At 56.5% G+C, this 15,852-nt stretch overlaps 1 protein-coding gene across 1 annotated transcript; it reads right to left on the bottom strand.

Annotated features, from left to right (window-relative positions):
- Positions 1–1,080: 1,080 nt before the first annotated feature.
- MFGE8 (milk fat globule EGF and factor V/VIII domain containing) lies at positions 1,081–15,074 on the bottom strand. Its single transcript, XM_059912510.1, has 9 exons — positions 14,899–15,074; positions 12,051–12,179; positions 11,533–11,664; positions 9,147–9,328; positions 8,573–8,728; positions 7,734–7,878; positions 3,256–3,440; positions 1,984–2,139; positions 1,081–1,862 (listed from the first exon to the last, which is right to left on the bottom strand). Exons 1-9 carry the CDS (start codon positions 14,969–14,971, stop codon positions 1,725–1,727), a joined length of 1,296 nt encoding a protein of 431 aa, XP_059768493.1. The 5' UTR covers positions 14,972–15,074; the 3' UTR covers positions 1,081–1,724.
- Positions 15,075–15,852: the final 778 nt, after the last annotated feature.

The raw sequence follows: 15,852 nt of genomic DNA, 5'->3' as shown, positions 1-15,852 counted from the left end.
TCCCAGGAGGGAGTCCTAAAGCCAGCAACCACCCAGAAAGACTTCAAACCCAACCCATGCAGCTCCACGGAGGAGAGCTCTGAAACAGGAAGGAGTGAGCCAATAGACCCCCAGAGGTGGGGAGCCCCACAAACCCAGTTCATTCAGAGACCACAGCCTGGGCCTTTTATTCCATCCCTGCCCAGCCAGGAAGCCCTGGCAACAGGAGCTCTTGGGGGGGAGCCACTTCCAGACTAATTTCTCTGATGAACTTCCAACAATGCCACACCCTCCCTTTGGCAGCCACATGGCCAGATCTGCTGCCTAGAGGTGCCTATGTGTACAAAGGCATGGCTCCCAAAGTCTGTTCCGGAAAATCCATCTTGTGTCCCAAGGCGTTGAATACTAGGGTGGTTTCATATGCCCCTTCCCAGCTAGTCAGTCCCTCTTTTATCTGCAAGCCCCACTTCCAGATCACTGGCCTGCACTGCCTCCCACTGGCCACTTCCTGATGGCCCCTGCATGATGTGAGGGGGTGGGGGGAGAGGGGTACCCCTGGAGCTCTCCTCCCAGCCCTGGAGTGGAGTTGCCAGTGGCCTCTCAGGAACCAGTGTGCTGGGCCAGGAACGCCCCGCCCACTTGGCAGAGCCCTGGCCCCCCCCATCCCACACTGCACCCCGCCCTGGGGCTCCTGCAGCTCTGAAAGCAGCCCAGGTTCACTGAGTTTCTAATAGTTTCTCCAGCCCACCACTCCAGTTGCAGAGAAAATGGCAATTGCCGCAGGGGAAAACCAGCAGCCTCTGCCTGTCTTCCTGGCGTGGGAAGGGAGCAAAGGCATTTGTGAAGACAGCCTCTGCACAGGCCCCGCCCCGGGCACTCACCTGGCAGCAGCTATGGCCCTGGGGCTGCATGGGTCTCGAGGAGGAGAATTGAGGAGAAGAGTCCTGGCCCCTCCGGTGGGAACCACCCCCAGTAGTCTCCTCCCTCTCTGTAGTCGGGCAGGTGACACAAGAATGCTGGGGCTCGGGGAGGACTCAGGGTGGGGACACCAGCCCAAGTCAAAGCCCATTTTGACGGAGCAGTGATGAACCACAGCGAGAGTTCAGGGGGTGATATAAATATATTTTGGAAGTTGCCTGTGTACTCTGGGGTGAAGAACCAGCACAGAGGGCCCCCCAGGCCCAGCCACCTCCTCCCCCATCTCTCCACAGACCCACCCCACCCGCGTCTGTCTCTCTCTAGGCTTCAGGATGAGGGTCAAGAGGGGTCTCCAGGGAGATGAGGGGGAAGTGTCGGCGGGCTAGGTGGCAGCAGCAGACTGGCAGCATCATGCCCCAGGGCTGAGGGGCAGGAAACCAGCACTCTCCAGCTTGGGGCCTCAGGGCCTATTCCTCCAGGGCCTTGGGAATGTGGGGTGTGGGAGAGGCGCTAGGGAGGACCCACGCGCCCTACTTCGCCCTTCCCTGTCCATCCCAGACCTACTCAACTCCCACCGTGCCTAAGAAAATGGGATGGCATGAGGGGTGGGCACCAGGGGCATGTGGGAGGGGGAGGGGGAGGAGGAAGGGAGGGAGGGAGGAGGTGGAGGGAAGGAGGGAGGGAGAGACGACTGAAACCCCCACCTCCAGGCCAGCTACAATCAGGAGGGCGGGTGGAGAAGGCAGCAGGTCCCCAGGAGGCCAGGAGGACCAGGAAAGGGGCAGGTGCCCCCACGGCCCTTGCGGTCACTGCAGCCGGGCCTACCACTAACAGCCCAGCAGCTCCACGCGAAGGGTGATGCGGTTGTGCCAGGCCACAGGCAGGATGCGCACAAAGCGAGCCAGGAAAGGCACCTCAAACATGTTCTTCTTGTGGGAATTATTGTCCATGTTGCCAGGGAAGATCTGGAGACAGAGAGGGGGTCAGGAGGGCCCCAGAGCCAGCCTTCCTCCCCTCAGGGCCCCAGATCCCACTCGCAGGGCACCCCTGGAGTGGGGAGGGAAGGACAGCTGGACACACACTCACCTTGCTTTCCACGGCACCCTGGTCCCTGTACTCAGTCCAGTTCACACCATCGTCACCATAGGCCACCTTGTAGGCTGCCACATACTGGATGTGGCCAAAGTCTCGGGCCCCCTGGGTGATGATGCCGGTCACTCGCTTCTGAGAGCCCAGGTCAATCTACAGGAAAAAAAAAATCCACCCCATCTTCTTTGCTTGGACCATCTCCAGTAAGGTGGGAAAAGGCAGACACACTGGGGCATACAATCTAGTTTTGGGAAAACTACTTCACTTGGCAGAGCCTCAGTTTTCCATCTATAAAATGGGCATAAATAATCCCACCTACTTTGTCAGACACTGTTAAGCACTTTTCTGCAATGAAGCTCAGATTTCAGAGCCTGGGCTCCAGCCAACTCACTGCCAACTCCTCATAGGATAGGAACAGGGACAGGGGAGGCCAGAGCCTATAGGGACATGAACTGCTCCTGAGGCCCCTGCAGGGCTGTCCACAGCCTGACATTGGTCCTGAGGGACTCCAAAGGCAGGCAGCTCCTCACAGAACCCAGCCCCACAGGCTAATGTGCTTGTTGGGGCCTAGAGATACCCCTCCTGCCCCCCGGTTCCCTGCCCATCCCAGGGAGCCTGCCAGCTGCCCCTGGGCAGGCAGTGCCAAGACCCAGGCTGCAAACCCAACTCATTGCCAACAAGCGGGTGAGGCCCAGGCAAATCCTCACCCTGCCGGGACCCAGTTTCCTCATCTATAAAATGAGTGGATGCTCTGGTTTTCCATGACTCTCCTGCGCTTCCCAATTTCAATGAAATGCAAGGGCTGTCACATGGTGTGTTCTCAGACGGCACGTTAGAGAGCATGCTCTGAGTGCAAGCAGAGAAATCCTGAGGTGTCCCTCCTCCGTCCTGCCCTGCTGTACGTGGGCTCAGCCTTATCACCCTGTGGCAGCCAATGGAGGTGGCCCTACCCCTACACACACACCACACACACACACACATACACACACACACACACACACACACACTCACCACCTGGGGCTGGGGGCCTTGGTGGAAGCATCACTGAGCTCCCCTACCATCCCCCCCTCTGGAGTTACAGAATCAGGAGAAAGGTGGGGATATGAGAGCAAGAAGGAGCAAAGCCGAACACAAACAAGGCCGTGCTGAAACTCCCTCTTGGGGAGCAGAAGCCTGGGTTGGGCCAGGGTCATAGATCCAACAGCCCCACCCAAACCCACCCAACGCCAGCCTACCCCAGCCCTGCACCCCAGGGGGAGCCTGACCCACCTGCAGCCACTCAGAGGCACTGTTGGTCTGGGCGGTCCAGGCGTTGAACTTGCCCTGATTATCCAGCCGTGCAAAGGAGGGATACCAGCTAAAGGCACTGAGGCCCCAGGTTTTGTAGAAGCTGGAGGCTGTGATCTGCTTGCTGGGGATGGTGTTGTTCTTCAGGCCTAGGGGTTCGGCGCATCCTGCCAACAAGGGGGGTGCTGTCGCCCAGATCTGGGGTCCACAGCCTCCCAGGGGTGTGAGCGTGAGGTGGTGAAGGGGAAAGAACTCTGTGGCTCCTGACCGACCTCTGGCATCCTCTTGGATGACAGACGGAAGATCCTTCCACCTTTTAGGGCCAACCGTTCTATTTGCTTACCGACAGCCCCACCTACTCCTCATCTCAGCTCCCACCCCGTGCCCCTCACTTGCTCTGCACAGATCACCCACCGCTCTTCTCCCTCCGCACCAGGGCAGGCCCTGATCCACCACCTCCACCCTCCTTCAAGGCCTGACTCATGGGACACCTCCTCCAAGAAGCCTGCCCTGACCACCTCACTTGGGTGGGACTTCTTCCTCCTCTGCACTCACAGCACTTCCTCTGTCACTCCTACAGTACAGCTGCTATTCACACCGCTGAGTCCTGGGATAACCGTCAAGATTGCTAATAACAACCATCTCACTGACTCAGTGCCGACTTCAGTCATTTAATCTACCACACAAAAACCGGAACGAAGAGGATATTTGTAACCCCATTCCACAGATGAGAAAACTGAGGCTGGGAGACATTAAGCATTGTGCGCAAGTCTCACACACACACACTCCTAATCACCATGTCACACTGTGACACTATCTCCACCATTCCTGCACCCACCAAGAGCCGTGAAGGCCTGCCTGGTGGTGACCCAGCGATGAGCAGGACAACATTCCTGCTCTCTAGCAGGTGGAAGCCGAAAAGTCAGAACTCCTGGGGCTCAGGAACGACCCTGTATCCCTGCCCCACAGCCCCTCCCAGAGGGCCTTCACACACTCACTACCTGGCATGCTGTCAGAGAGGCCTGGGAGGGCTACCTGAGAAGCTGGCCTTGGTTTCACTCAGGCCTGCTCCAAACACTCAGGAATGTGCCGGGCTGTTCTGCACCTGCAGGTGGCCAGAACAGTTGGGAACGGGCAGGAGATAAAACTCCCAAAAGAACGAAGGGCGTGTCTCACACGTGGCAGAATCACCACTGCACAACTGCCTGTCCCTTTGCAAAATCAGGAGTGGGAGGGTGGGCTTGGAAAGTCATGGCTCCATCTGGGAGCTGACTATAGTACTCAGTGCTTTACCTCACTGTCTCCCCACACGCTTGCTCCCTTGCCACTAAAGAATTTGCCTCCAGAGTGTGCTGATGCCGACCAATCGTACCATCTCCTCGTGACGGTGGTGCACCAGGTAACCTCCACCCTGCTCCCACAAAGAGAGGCTGCTGGGCTGGGAGGTTGCTCATCCCACAGCTCCAGACCTGGAGGGCCATGAGCCCGGCACAAGCCTGGAGCACTCTGCAGAGGATGCCAAGGCATCATTTGCCCACGGTGGAACCTTCTACAGATCATCTGCTTCCAGCAGTTCATGCCCCCATCACTTACGGCATGTCAGACAGCCTTCCACATAAAATGCAACTGGGCAGGGCACCAAGCCGAGAGCAGGACTGTCAGCTCCACCACTCGCTATGTGACCCTGGGAAGTCCCTCCCCTCTCTGGTCCTCAGATTCCCCATCTATAAAATGAGGTGCCAGAGCAATGCTTCTCACAGCTCACCTGGGGACCTTGTTAATATGAGGATTCTGTCTCAGAAAGTCAAGGGTGGGGCTGGGAGTTTGCATTTCTACAAGCTCCCAGATGATGCTCATCCTGCTGGTCCATGGAGCTCACTTTAGTAGAAGGCTCTAATCTGCCCAATCCATTGACTCCACCACCCTGATCCAAGCCACCTTATCTTCCCACATGTCTCCCCCCTCACTCACAATGCCCCTCTGCCCCCATTCTCCCTATACAGCCTAAGGGATCTCTTCTAGACCCAACTCTAATCGTGTCCTATTAGCACTCCCTCCACAATGGCTGCCCCTTGTTCTCAGGATAAAGACCTGAATCCTTAAAATGGTCTACATGGCCCCTGCCTGGTCCGTCTCTGCCCACCTCTCCAGCCTCATCACCCACCAAGCTACCCCCTCATTCTCTAGGCTCCAGCTCCACTGGCCTCCCTTCTATCCTTTACATGCCCCAGGGCCTTTGCATATGTCAATTCCTTGCCTGGGATGCCCTTTCCAAGTTCTTCACACGGCTTGATCTCCATCATTCAAGCCTCTACTCAAACGCCATCCCAACACAGCAGTCCCCATGCCATTCCCTCTCTCCACCCCAAGTCACCCTCATCACATCTCCCTCTCATGTTTCCTTCATAGTTCTTACTGCTATCTGAACTTTCTTTTATTTGCTCGTTGTCTCACATCAGCCTCCCTCATTAGAATGCAATTTCCATGAGGTCAGGGATCTCACCTATATTGCTCCCTAGAGCCAGGCACTCAGAAGGAGCTTAATAAATATCTTAATAAATGTCTACTGAGTTAAATAACTAATCAATTCACCAAGGACACCTTGCCTGCTGGTGAAGAGGAATCCTGGTGCAGGGCATACTCAGAAATGTCCAGACCTCAGCCCCACGCATGTGCACACAGGCACACACCAACACTCCCCAGGTGACCGGAATGCCTATAAGGGAAAGGAGATGGTCCAGTCCTTGAGGGAAGCAGACAGAAAAACTTCACTTCCTCGGCTCGCCAGACTCACCCTCTCCTGGCCTTGGAGGTAACCGGCTGTGACAGGCCTAGGCCGGCAATTAGCCAAAGGCTTCAGACTATGACAGTGAGTAGTGAGGGACTCCAGGGAGAGGAGCCCAGGGTGGGGGGCCCCAGACCTGTCTCTGTCCTTTACCAACTGCCTGAATTTCCTTTTAGCAAAAGGCAAAGTCTTTAACTTCCCACTTAAAACAGTTAGGCTTGGGGGACTTCCCTGGTGGTCCCGTGGTTAAGACTCCATGCTCCCCATGCAGGGGGCCTGGGTTCGATCCCTGGTCGGGGAACTAGATCCCACATGCATGCCGCAACTAAGGATCCTGCATGCCGCAATTAAGACCTGGCACAGCCAAAATAAATAAATAAAATTTTTTTTTTTTTTTTTTAAAAAAGAACAATTAGGCTCAAAAAGCAGTGACCCTGGGAGCAAGAATATGTTGGCTCAAGTTCATACTTAAAAAAAAGACTAAACCCAGACAGTCACTGAACTGAGCTCTGAGTGGTATTGGGCAGTAACTAAAACGGGATAACAGAAAGAGGTGCCACAGAGGGTGGAAGGGGGAGCAGAGGGTGGGTCTTGGGTTAAGACAAGAAAGACAGAGAGCCACCTCTGCTCTGCAGCTCTGCCTAGTGAGCCCTACAGTTCTGCCAGTGGCCAGCAGGTGGCACTGTGGCTGCAAAAAGAGGGAAATATCAGACCTCAGAGAAGGCAAGGCTGGGCTGAGCTGGGCAGAGACAAGGCCCTCAGCCCAAGCTCTGCACCCTGACCTCACCAGTGGTGAGATTTTTTATGACTCAGCAGAAACCTATCCCTTTCTGGTCCCCCATCCCTCCATCTGAGAATCCCTCCGGAAAGGGCAACAAGAATCACCATCCCCAGGGGACTTCCCTGGAGGTCCAGTGGTTAAGACTTCACCTTCCAATGCAGGGGGTACAGGTTCGATCCCTGGTCAGGGAGCTAAGATCCCATATGCCTCTCAGCCAAAAAACCAAAACATAAAACAGAAGCAATACTGTAACAAAATCAATAAAAACTTTAAAAATTGTCCTCATCAAAAAAAATTTTTTAAAAAATAGCACTATCTCCAGCCCTATGACCCTAGAAGTCCCCATGTTTCTCTTGAATGCAGGCTACAGGTCTGGGGGAAGAAACAGTGGATGGGTAGGTGTCAGAAGCCCGGGGATTCAGACCAACTTTTAATACCTACCAGCTGTGTGCCCCTGATAAACAATTTATCTGGGCCTCATTTTCCTCATTCATTCATTCACTCACTCATCCATCAATATTTATTGAGTGCCTATGAGCCAGGCTCTGTTATAGGCACTGGGAATGCAGCAGTGAACAAAACAAACTCCTTGCCCTCGTGGAACTGACATCTGCAAAACAGAACTAATGCTACATGTTCTAGAAGCTCAAGGAACCAATCAGAGTAAGTGAAAATATTTTGAAAATTGAAGTGGTGTCTTTTTTTCCTCTACCAACCAGCAAAGAGCAAACACCTGGGCAGGACTGCTGATGGTCAGGTGATCCCTCTCCTGGCCATCTCCTGTGAGAGCCCACGTTCCTGGGCCTTGCTGCCACCCTACTCAGCTCAGCTTGGCTGACAAAAGAGGGGGCAGGGAGAGCCATCTCCAAGGATTACAGAGCCTCCAGCACTCACCATTCAACTCACAGCCAAGGAGCTCAAAGCGAAGGGTGCAGCCCCGGTGGCAGATCACGGGCACCAGTCTCACATACTGCACCTCCAAAGGGGTTTCAAACAGGTTGACCTTCAGGCCGCTGTTGTCCACATTACCCATAAATATCTAGGAGGGAAGAGGCAGATTGGAGGAGTGAGTCAGTGTGGGCAGTCCCACTTCCTGGGGTGGTCTCCCCTTCCTCTTTGGGCCTGGAGGCAGAGGTGGGCTTAGCAGAGCCAGGAGGGGCTCAGTCCTTCCTCTGACCACCCCACAGCCCTCAACACAGATTCCCCTTTTCAGATCTTCCTTGGTCACCACGGGGCCTGGGCATAAACCCCTGTCTTTTGCACAGGGCCACCTATGATCTATAGGGTGCCTCTGTGCAAATTAGGAAAAGGTACTCCTTTCTCAGAAGACTTTTTTATAACAATTTTCCCACAGATAGAAGTACACAAACATGACATGAATGGTGCTGACTTAGTAATGACACCCTTGAGCAGTGTACAACCTGTATGACTGTACATGGTATCCCTGACGGCTCTGAATGCATCCCATATCCACCACTACCGCCACCCTCAACAAGTCACTGAACCTTTTTGAGTCTCACTATTCTTATCTATAAAGTGGGGCTATTACTTTTAACCACAGAGCACGGGCACAATCTGGGTTTCCCAATTTCTTCACACCAAGATACACCTGAAAACCCACCTCATGGCCAATCAGCCAGGGCACCCTCACCTCAATGGGGGCCCTCAAACAGCGCTGGAGCCCCAGGGGTTGCTGACCACAGCCCTTCTTTAGGGCTCACAACAAACCTCACCTTATCTCCTGACTCCCCTGCACCCTGGATGAACTGGAACTTGCGCCCATTGGTGCTGTAGGCCACCTTGAAAGTCTTCAGGTACTCGGCACTGCCTGCGCGGCTAGCACCCTGCGTCACCACGCCCGTCACCCGCATCTTCCGCATCAGGTTCACCTGGACCAGGACAGGAAGGACAGAACCCCTATCTCCCAGATTCTTTTCACCCCCATCACTCCCCCAGCCCAGAAGGAGAACAGCCCAAGCAGGACAAATAAGGGAGGCTTTCTCATCTGGCCCTCTCCAGGCTTTGGACCCAGTGCTCAGGGAAGCACACAAGGACAAGCTTCCAGAGGCCTCGTACAGTGCAAAGAGCCCCTCTACAGCCTAGCATTCACTCCCCCTCATCCTGCCCACGCACTCCAGGCCCCCCAAAGCTGCCCTCTACTTAAAGATACTTCACCCGTGGGAACCTGCTACCATGCTACCTGGACCCCGGTTATGAACCCTCCCGTGGTGACCCCCAAATGCAGGCGCACATCCCGCCTTCTCCATTCCCATCACGCTACACACCCCTGAGCCGTCCCTTCCATACCTGGATCCAGGGGTTTCTGTCGTAGTTGCTGGACGTCCATGCGTTGACAATGCCCGTGAGGTGCAGGCGGGCCAGATGCGGGGCCCAGCGCTGCAAACCCATGAAACCAAAGTGCATGGACGAGGCAGAGATCTGGGAGTCGGCGATAGCGCCCGTCTCCATGCCCAGCGGCGAGATGCAGACTGAGGGGGGAGGGGGCAGTCAGAGGGCCACCCGAGCAGGCGGGGCCCAGAGGACACAAGAACAAGACAGTGTGGCCTCTGCCGGGGACCCAGAGCAGAGACCATGAAGGGACAATGAGGGCCAAGGAGGAGGTACCAAGACAAGGTGCACAGTGAGGAAGAGAGGGGCTGGGCAGAGTCACTGGGGGTTGGGACCCTGGGCTGCCAGAAGGTTCTAGGGCAGGCCGGCACTCATGGTACTGCCATGACTGGCAGCTGATGTCCCCCACCAGGCTGCAGTAGGTGGTCTCGTTTTTACAGGATATGGAGCAGCAATTATTCGAAGGGGGGTGTGGGCTGCTGAGCGAATACCAGCGTGGCCTCCTCTTCTTTCGTGTCCCCGCCCCATCAGGAGGACCACCACATCCAGCCCAGTCCCTGGCTCCCCCAGGAGGATGGCTTTGGAAGAAGCAACGCCTCAGACAGCAATGAACAGTACTCGTACTGCACATAAAGCAAGAAGCACATCTGCCTGGAGTTTTCTAGAATCCCACTGGCAGGAGTTTTCTGGATGGGGTGTGAGTGCCATTCTGTTTTCCCTCATATCCTTTGCCCCTTCTAGCTACTGGTCCTGACCCAGCCATCTGGGAAGCTGCCCCTGGCCAAGCGATGTGGTCCTTGGGGGCCGAGCCTGTGTGCCTGGGGCTCAGCTCCCAAGCAGAGAACCCAGGACAGATCCACTCTTATTCCAACACCCCAGGCTCACGCCGAGCTCGGTGTCTGACATTCTCGCAGGGAGAGTGAGGCACAAGGGAGGCCATACACCCAAGATCAGAGCCCGCCACTGGCTGAGCAGAGACCTGAACCCAGGTCTGCTCTGTCCTCACAGAGCCCATGCCCACACCCAGAGGGCCCCAAACGTGCATTCTTTGGGCCTGTGGGGTCCTGCTGGGCTCCAAGGAAACACACCATGTAACAGATAAGGAGGGGCTGCAAAGGTCTCTCTGGGGGTGTTCCTCCAGCTTTGTGGTCGCTTCCTGCCTTCTGCCCCAGGTGCTGCCATATCCAGCCTGGGACAGACCCCAGGCCGAGGAGCGGAAGGAGGCTAGATGAGTAATCCCCACTCAGGCACACCCAGGGTTACCTGGGCTCCCAGCACGGTAATTAGTGGGCCCACCTGGCCCCACCCAGGGCTCCGTGGGCCTTGGCGACCCCGCTCCCCCGCATTCCTCCACCCAGTATCTCAGACACATCGGCCTCAGCCCAGGGCCCAGGGCCCAGGCCCTCGGGGCTGTCTCCTCTAAGATGAAGGGCGTCACAGGCACTTCATCTGCTCTCCCCCAGAAGCCGGCTCCCACGGGGCTGGCCCTGCCCTCCCTCCTCCTCCTGGAGCCCAGCCCCACATCTGCCGACAGCAGGACCACTTGCCCCCTGCCCGCAGTGCTCACTGACAGACCCACTGGACTGTAGACGTCTGGCACCACCACCCCTACTCCCCCCACCCCTGCGCCTAGACATGGCCTCGCCTGCCCCACAGCAGGTGAGGAAGAGTCCTGGTTTGTGGGAGGGACCCCAGCCAGGCCAGGAGGGAGACGGCGTGCACAGACGTTGCTGGCCAGGTCTGCCGGGTACCCGCCCAGCGCCGTTCTGTGGCCGCGTGGATGACCAAGCAGGCCAGGCGGGTCAGCCCCTCTGCACACGCAGGGCCTCTGAGCACCTGACCGTGAGGGGATGACCCAGCCTGCCCAGGCCTCTCCCTCTTCCCAGAGCTCTGTGATGAAGCCAGAGGTCAAACCTGGGCCAGAACTGTCAGACCCTGAGGCTCAAACCTTATTAACTAACCTCCTGGGCCCCAAAAGATTAAGAATCTGTTGGTTTTCCCCTCTTGGTAGAAAAATGCCAAGACTTTACCCTAATGCTGTGTGTCTGGTTCATGGTGACAGAAAATAACACTCCCACGACCCCTGGGGTTACCACCAGCCCTCACTCCCCTGCAGGGACATCAGGCCTGGCCTGCAGTCCCAGGAGAGAGGGCCAGGCAGGAAGAAGCCTGGGGAGGGACAACAGGGTCCCGCGCCCCTCCCCACACACCACCCTGGCCTAACTGAGGCTCTGTCCCCTGCCTCAGTGCACCCTGACGCAGGAATAAGGCTGGCACACTGCCTGGGCTGCCAGGACTGTGGCTCAGGGTCTGCCCCCTGGAACAGGCACCCCCAGATACTCACCGATCTCACAGTGGATGCCTGTGTAGCCATGAGGGCACTTGCAGATGTACTGGGTGAAGACATCCCCTCGGTGGAAGTCGTCAATCACATGGCATTCGGCATCACTGTGGCAGGGATTTGGGAAACAGGGACCTGGGGAGAGGGAGGCAGGTGAGATGGGCAGGTGATCAGGAAGGAGCTGGGGACAGGCAGCAGCAGATGGGCCAAGCCCAAAAGGACCCTCCACCCAAACTCGGCCCACTGCCCACCTCCCCCAACCATCTCCTCCCTCCCCCCTCCCAATCTGCCCGATGGGGCCTGGGCCAGCCTGGAGCCAAGAAGGGTCACGGGTAGGCGAGTCAGCCCAAGTGAAGGAAGCACCCAGCTTCCCAAGTGGCCTGGGAGCTTCCAGGGAAAAGCTGGTGGGCAACAGGAGGGGTGCTGGGGACCAGTGTCCACTTCAGGAGGAGCTCAGCCCAGCAGCCTGGGCTGCAACTGGGAGCCAGTGGGAAGCAGCAGGCATGGCCCAGGGCGGGTACCTCTCTCAGTCTCATTGCATATGAGGCCTGTGAAGCCTTCAGGGCAGAGGCAGTGGAAGGGGGGTTTTCTGTCCTGGTCCAACAAGCAGGTCCCACCATGCAGGCACTGGCTGGAGTCACAGAAGTCACCTGCAATGACAGTTCTGAGTCAGGAACAAGTCGTTCATCGAGTAAATATCTGGGGGGCCAACTACCATGTACGTCCTGGGCCCCTGAGACAGAGAAATCAGATGCAGTCCAGGCCTCAAGAAGCCAGAGGAAAGAGGCGGACAAGTCACCACGTAATGAAGACGGACCATGAGCTCTGACAGAAGCCTGCATGAGGGGCCCCCGGAGGATGGTTTCTGCCAGGGAGCAGGAAGTTTCAGAGGTGGGGACATCTGAGCTAGTTTAAAAGTCAGAGAGGGAGGGACTTCCCTGGCCGTCCAGTGGTTAAGACTCTGTGCTTCCAATGCAGGGGGCACAGGTTCGATCCCTGATCAGGGAACTAAGATCCCACATGCCCTGCAGCATGGCCAAAAAAAAAAAAAAAAAGTCAGAGTGGGAGGGTGTCGGGCTGGGGAATGAGGAAAGAACTTTCTTCAGAAAAGCAGAAGCACAGAGGACATGGTATGCTGGAGAACAACAGTAAGACATTGCTGAAAAGGGAGACTGGTAGGGACTCTTAAGAATGACAAGTTTAGACTTTTCATCCTGCAGAACAGGGTTCTTAACCTTCCTTTAGTCTCCCCACCATTGTCCCCCACGAAAAAAAGTCAGAGATTCTCAAGCATGAGGTGGGAGTGGGGAAGCCATTTCTTAGTTGGGGATGGAGAATGTCAAGAAAAGGCCATCTGCAGAGATGTGGATGGGCTGCCCAGGGTGGGGAGGCATCCTGTAGCTACACAAAGATCCCTCTGGCTCTGTGTGGAAATATGACTGGAGCAGGTGAGGTAGGAAACCAGGAGAGCATCAAGGAGGCTGACACAGGCTCCTGGTAAGACAGGAAGTCAGGCGAAGGGGTGAGGAGGAAGGACAGATTTGAGAAAAACTGGACGACTAGAGGTGGGAAGAGGGCTAGAGAGGACATCACAGCTTCTGGCTGGGGGCCTGGCTGACACATGTGCACTGTTAGCCTGTCCCCGATCCCTTGATTCGAGTGAACTTCAGCTCACTAGGTCAGCCAGGCCTGCGGAGCACCTTCTAGCTGACCTTAGCATCCCAGAAGGGCTGCCTCAGACCCCACACCCAAACCCGTCATTTGGGGTAAAACATGAGACATCTTTTTTCCTCCCTGCAGAGTCAAGCCATCCCAGGCTGGAGGCCCTCCTGAGATCCCAAAGCCCCAGAGACCTGGGCCGGGGCTCCAGCGAAGGGAACACTGTTAATGAGCGATGGAGGCCTCAGAGCTCCACCTCAGCGTGGGCCTCGGGAGCTTAAGGCGGCTCCCAATGAGCTATTAGTCATTGGCTTTAAATAGCAGGTTAATCCCCTCCCTGACCTGACAGGCGGCGGGCACTGCCACGGCAGAGGCTTGAGAATGGCCAGAGCCCTGGGCTTCTGACCTGGCAAGGTCCAACTCCCCTCTCTCCCCCTCCCAAAGTGCCCTCTCCCTGTACTGCTCCAGGGCAAAGCAGGTGAGTGGGAAAAAGGGAAAGGGAAAGGTCTCCCCTACCTGGCAGGCCCTTGACTGACTCACCTGCGCACTGCAGCTGTGGTACTGCCCCCTTCCCACAAAGCCAGGTCACCCTACACAAAACCACCTTTGGGATTTCAGGGTCCTGCCCTCTTTGGGAGAGTTCCCCAGGGACATTTTGCCAGGGCTCAGGCTCTGGGGCCAGAGAGGAGTGGCAAGGGACTTTTAAGACCCAAAGACCCAGCCAGCTCTCCATGTCTCGGGGGAGCTTGGAGTGGCCTTAGGCTTCCACTCCAGGCCTGGGGGTCAGACTGGCACCGGATGGCAGAGCCAGGGCTCAGCTGGGACCCACCCCCGCCCCCAACTTGCTTCAGCCAATCCTATTTCTATGAGAAAATGATGGAGGGGGTGCCTGAAGAGTCTTTGCCATCTCCTCCCACACCGTGGGCACCCTTTCCTCAGCCCACTGTGAAGCGAATGGGGTATCCCCATGACCAGCTGGACCAGCAGGCCCAGCTGCCAGCAGGATGTATCCTAGGCGGGGGAGGAGGACCAAGGAAGATAAAGCAGCAGCCCAAGGCCGCAGGGGGAGGGGGGTAGTCAGGAGCCGCCACCTCAGGAGGGAGCCCTTTTCCAAGTCCCTCCCCAGGCTCCTCGCCCCCTCTGGGGTCCCACCTGGAGGCCCTTCCATTCCACCGACTCCCCAGCCCTTCGCTTATCTGACCAGACACCTACTTTTAAGCAGAGGATAAAATTCCAGCGAACTGACCAGCCGCCAGGGCTGGAAAGGGAGTTACCAGGGAAAGTTGGCTGGAGAAGACTTATCAATACAAGAGTCCTAGAAACTTCCTGGTGGAAGGAACGCGCGAGTCAGACACAGTTCAGTGGCCTCATTTTACAGATGGGAAAAGAGAGGCCCTACACAGCGGATTCCTTTGTTCTGTGTAAGCCACATCCCTGGGGGAGGCTGGGCTGTCACCCAGTGTCCCGAGTCCCCGCCCAGCGCTCAAGCCTCTATCACCGGCCAAAACCCCTCCGGCGCGGATACAGCAGGAGAGGCCGAGAGCATCCCCGCCTCCCTCCCGGGCGCAGCCGGAGAGGTCGCCCCTCCGCTCGGCGCCGGCTCTTTGACCAAGTTTGTAAACAGTGGAAGTAGACGGAGGGCGCGGCGGCGAACTTCCGAGCGGCGCGGAGAGGAGGGGCGAGTGCGAGAGGGCGGCGCGATCGACTCACCGGAGAAGGCGAAGAGTCCTGAGGCGCAGAGGAGCGCGCCGCAGAGCGCGGCCAGCAGACGGGGACCCGGCATGGTGTGGGGATGCGGGCCCGAGACCCGGTGCTTGGGCTGTTCAGACCCGGCGGTTCTCACTCCTTCTCCTGGACGGGAATAAATCAGGCAGCGCAGCACCTCCCACTGGGCCACGTGCTCCGCCCAGGCCCGCCAGAGGCGGACTCGGGGCGGGGCTCCGCGGCTGGGAGAGAATGGGGGGGAACCGAGGGCTTCGCGGCCACCCACTCCAGCCCCGGCCACGCCCGGCGTCCCGCGTGGTGCTGGTGACCAGGCCCTGAGTCCTGAGTCGACTGGGCTAGAAAGGGCTCAGAAGGAGTTGTTTGTTCTTTGCTTTTTGTTTTTTAAACTGTTGGCTTCAGAAAATATGCTAAACCTTATTCATAACAAGAAAAACGCAAATTACGAGTACCATGTTTCAGTTATCAGATTGGCAAGTATCAAATTATTAGCGCACCGTTAGTGCGAGGCTACGGGAACAGGCTCAAGCATGCATTGTTGGAGAAAATGTAAACTGGTTCAAGTTATCAAGAGAGCTGTGTGGTAGTATCTATGAAAATGACAAATGCTGAGACAGTAAGACCTAGCAATTCCACTTATAGGAATTCACTCTACCAAAACTCACACGTACAAAATGACATACACACAACGATATCATAGTATATCATAGCAGCATCCTTTGAAACGGTAAGAGACTAAAAAAAAAAGGAATCAGCATACTTTTTCTGTAAAGGGCCAAATAGAAAATACTTGAGGATTTTCAGGCCATAAAGTCTCTGGGGCAACTATTCACCTCTGCCCTTGTAGCAGGAAAGCACCTCAATATTCCAGGAAATGAGCATAGCGGTTGCTAAAGGGGAAGGTAACCAGGGTGTCAGGGTGGGAAGAGACTTGCTTGTCAT

This window comes from Balaenoptera ricei, chromosome 2 (genome assembly GCF_028023285.1).
Source record: "Balaenoptera ricei isolate mBalRic1 chromosome 2, mBalRic1.hap2, whole genome shotgun sequence".
NCBI lineage: Eukaryota > Metazoa > Chordata > Mammalia > Artiodactyla > Balaenopteridae > Balaenoptera > Balaenoptera ricei.
This window is presented reverse-complemented; position numbering and strand designations above follow the sequence as displayed.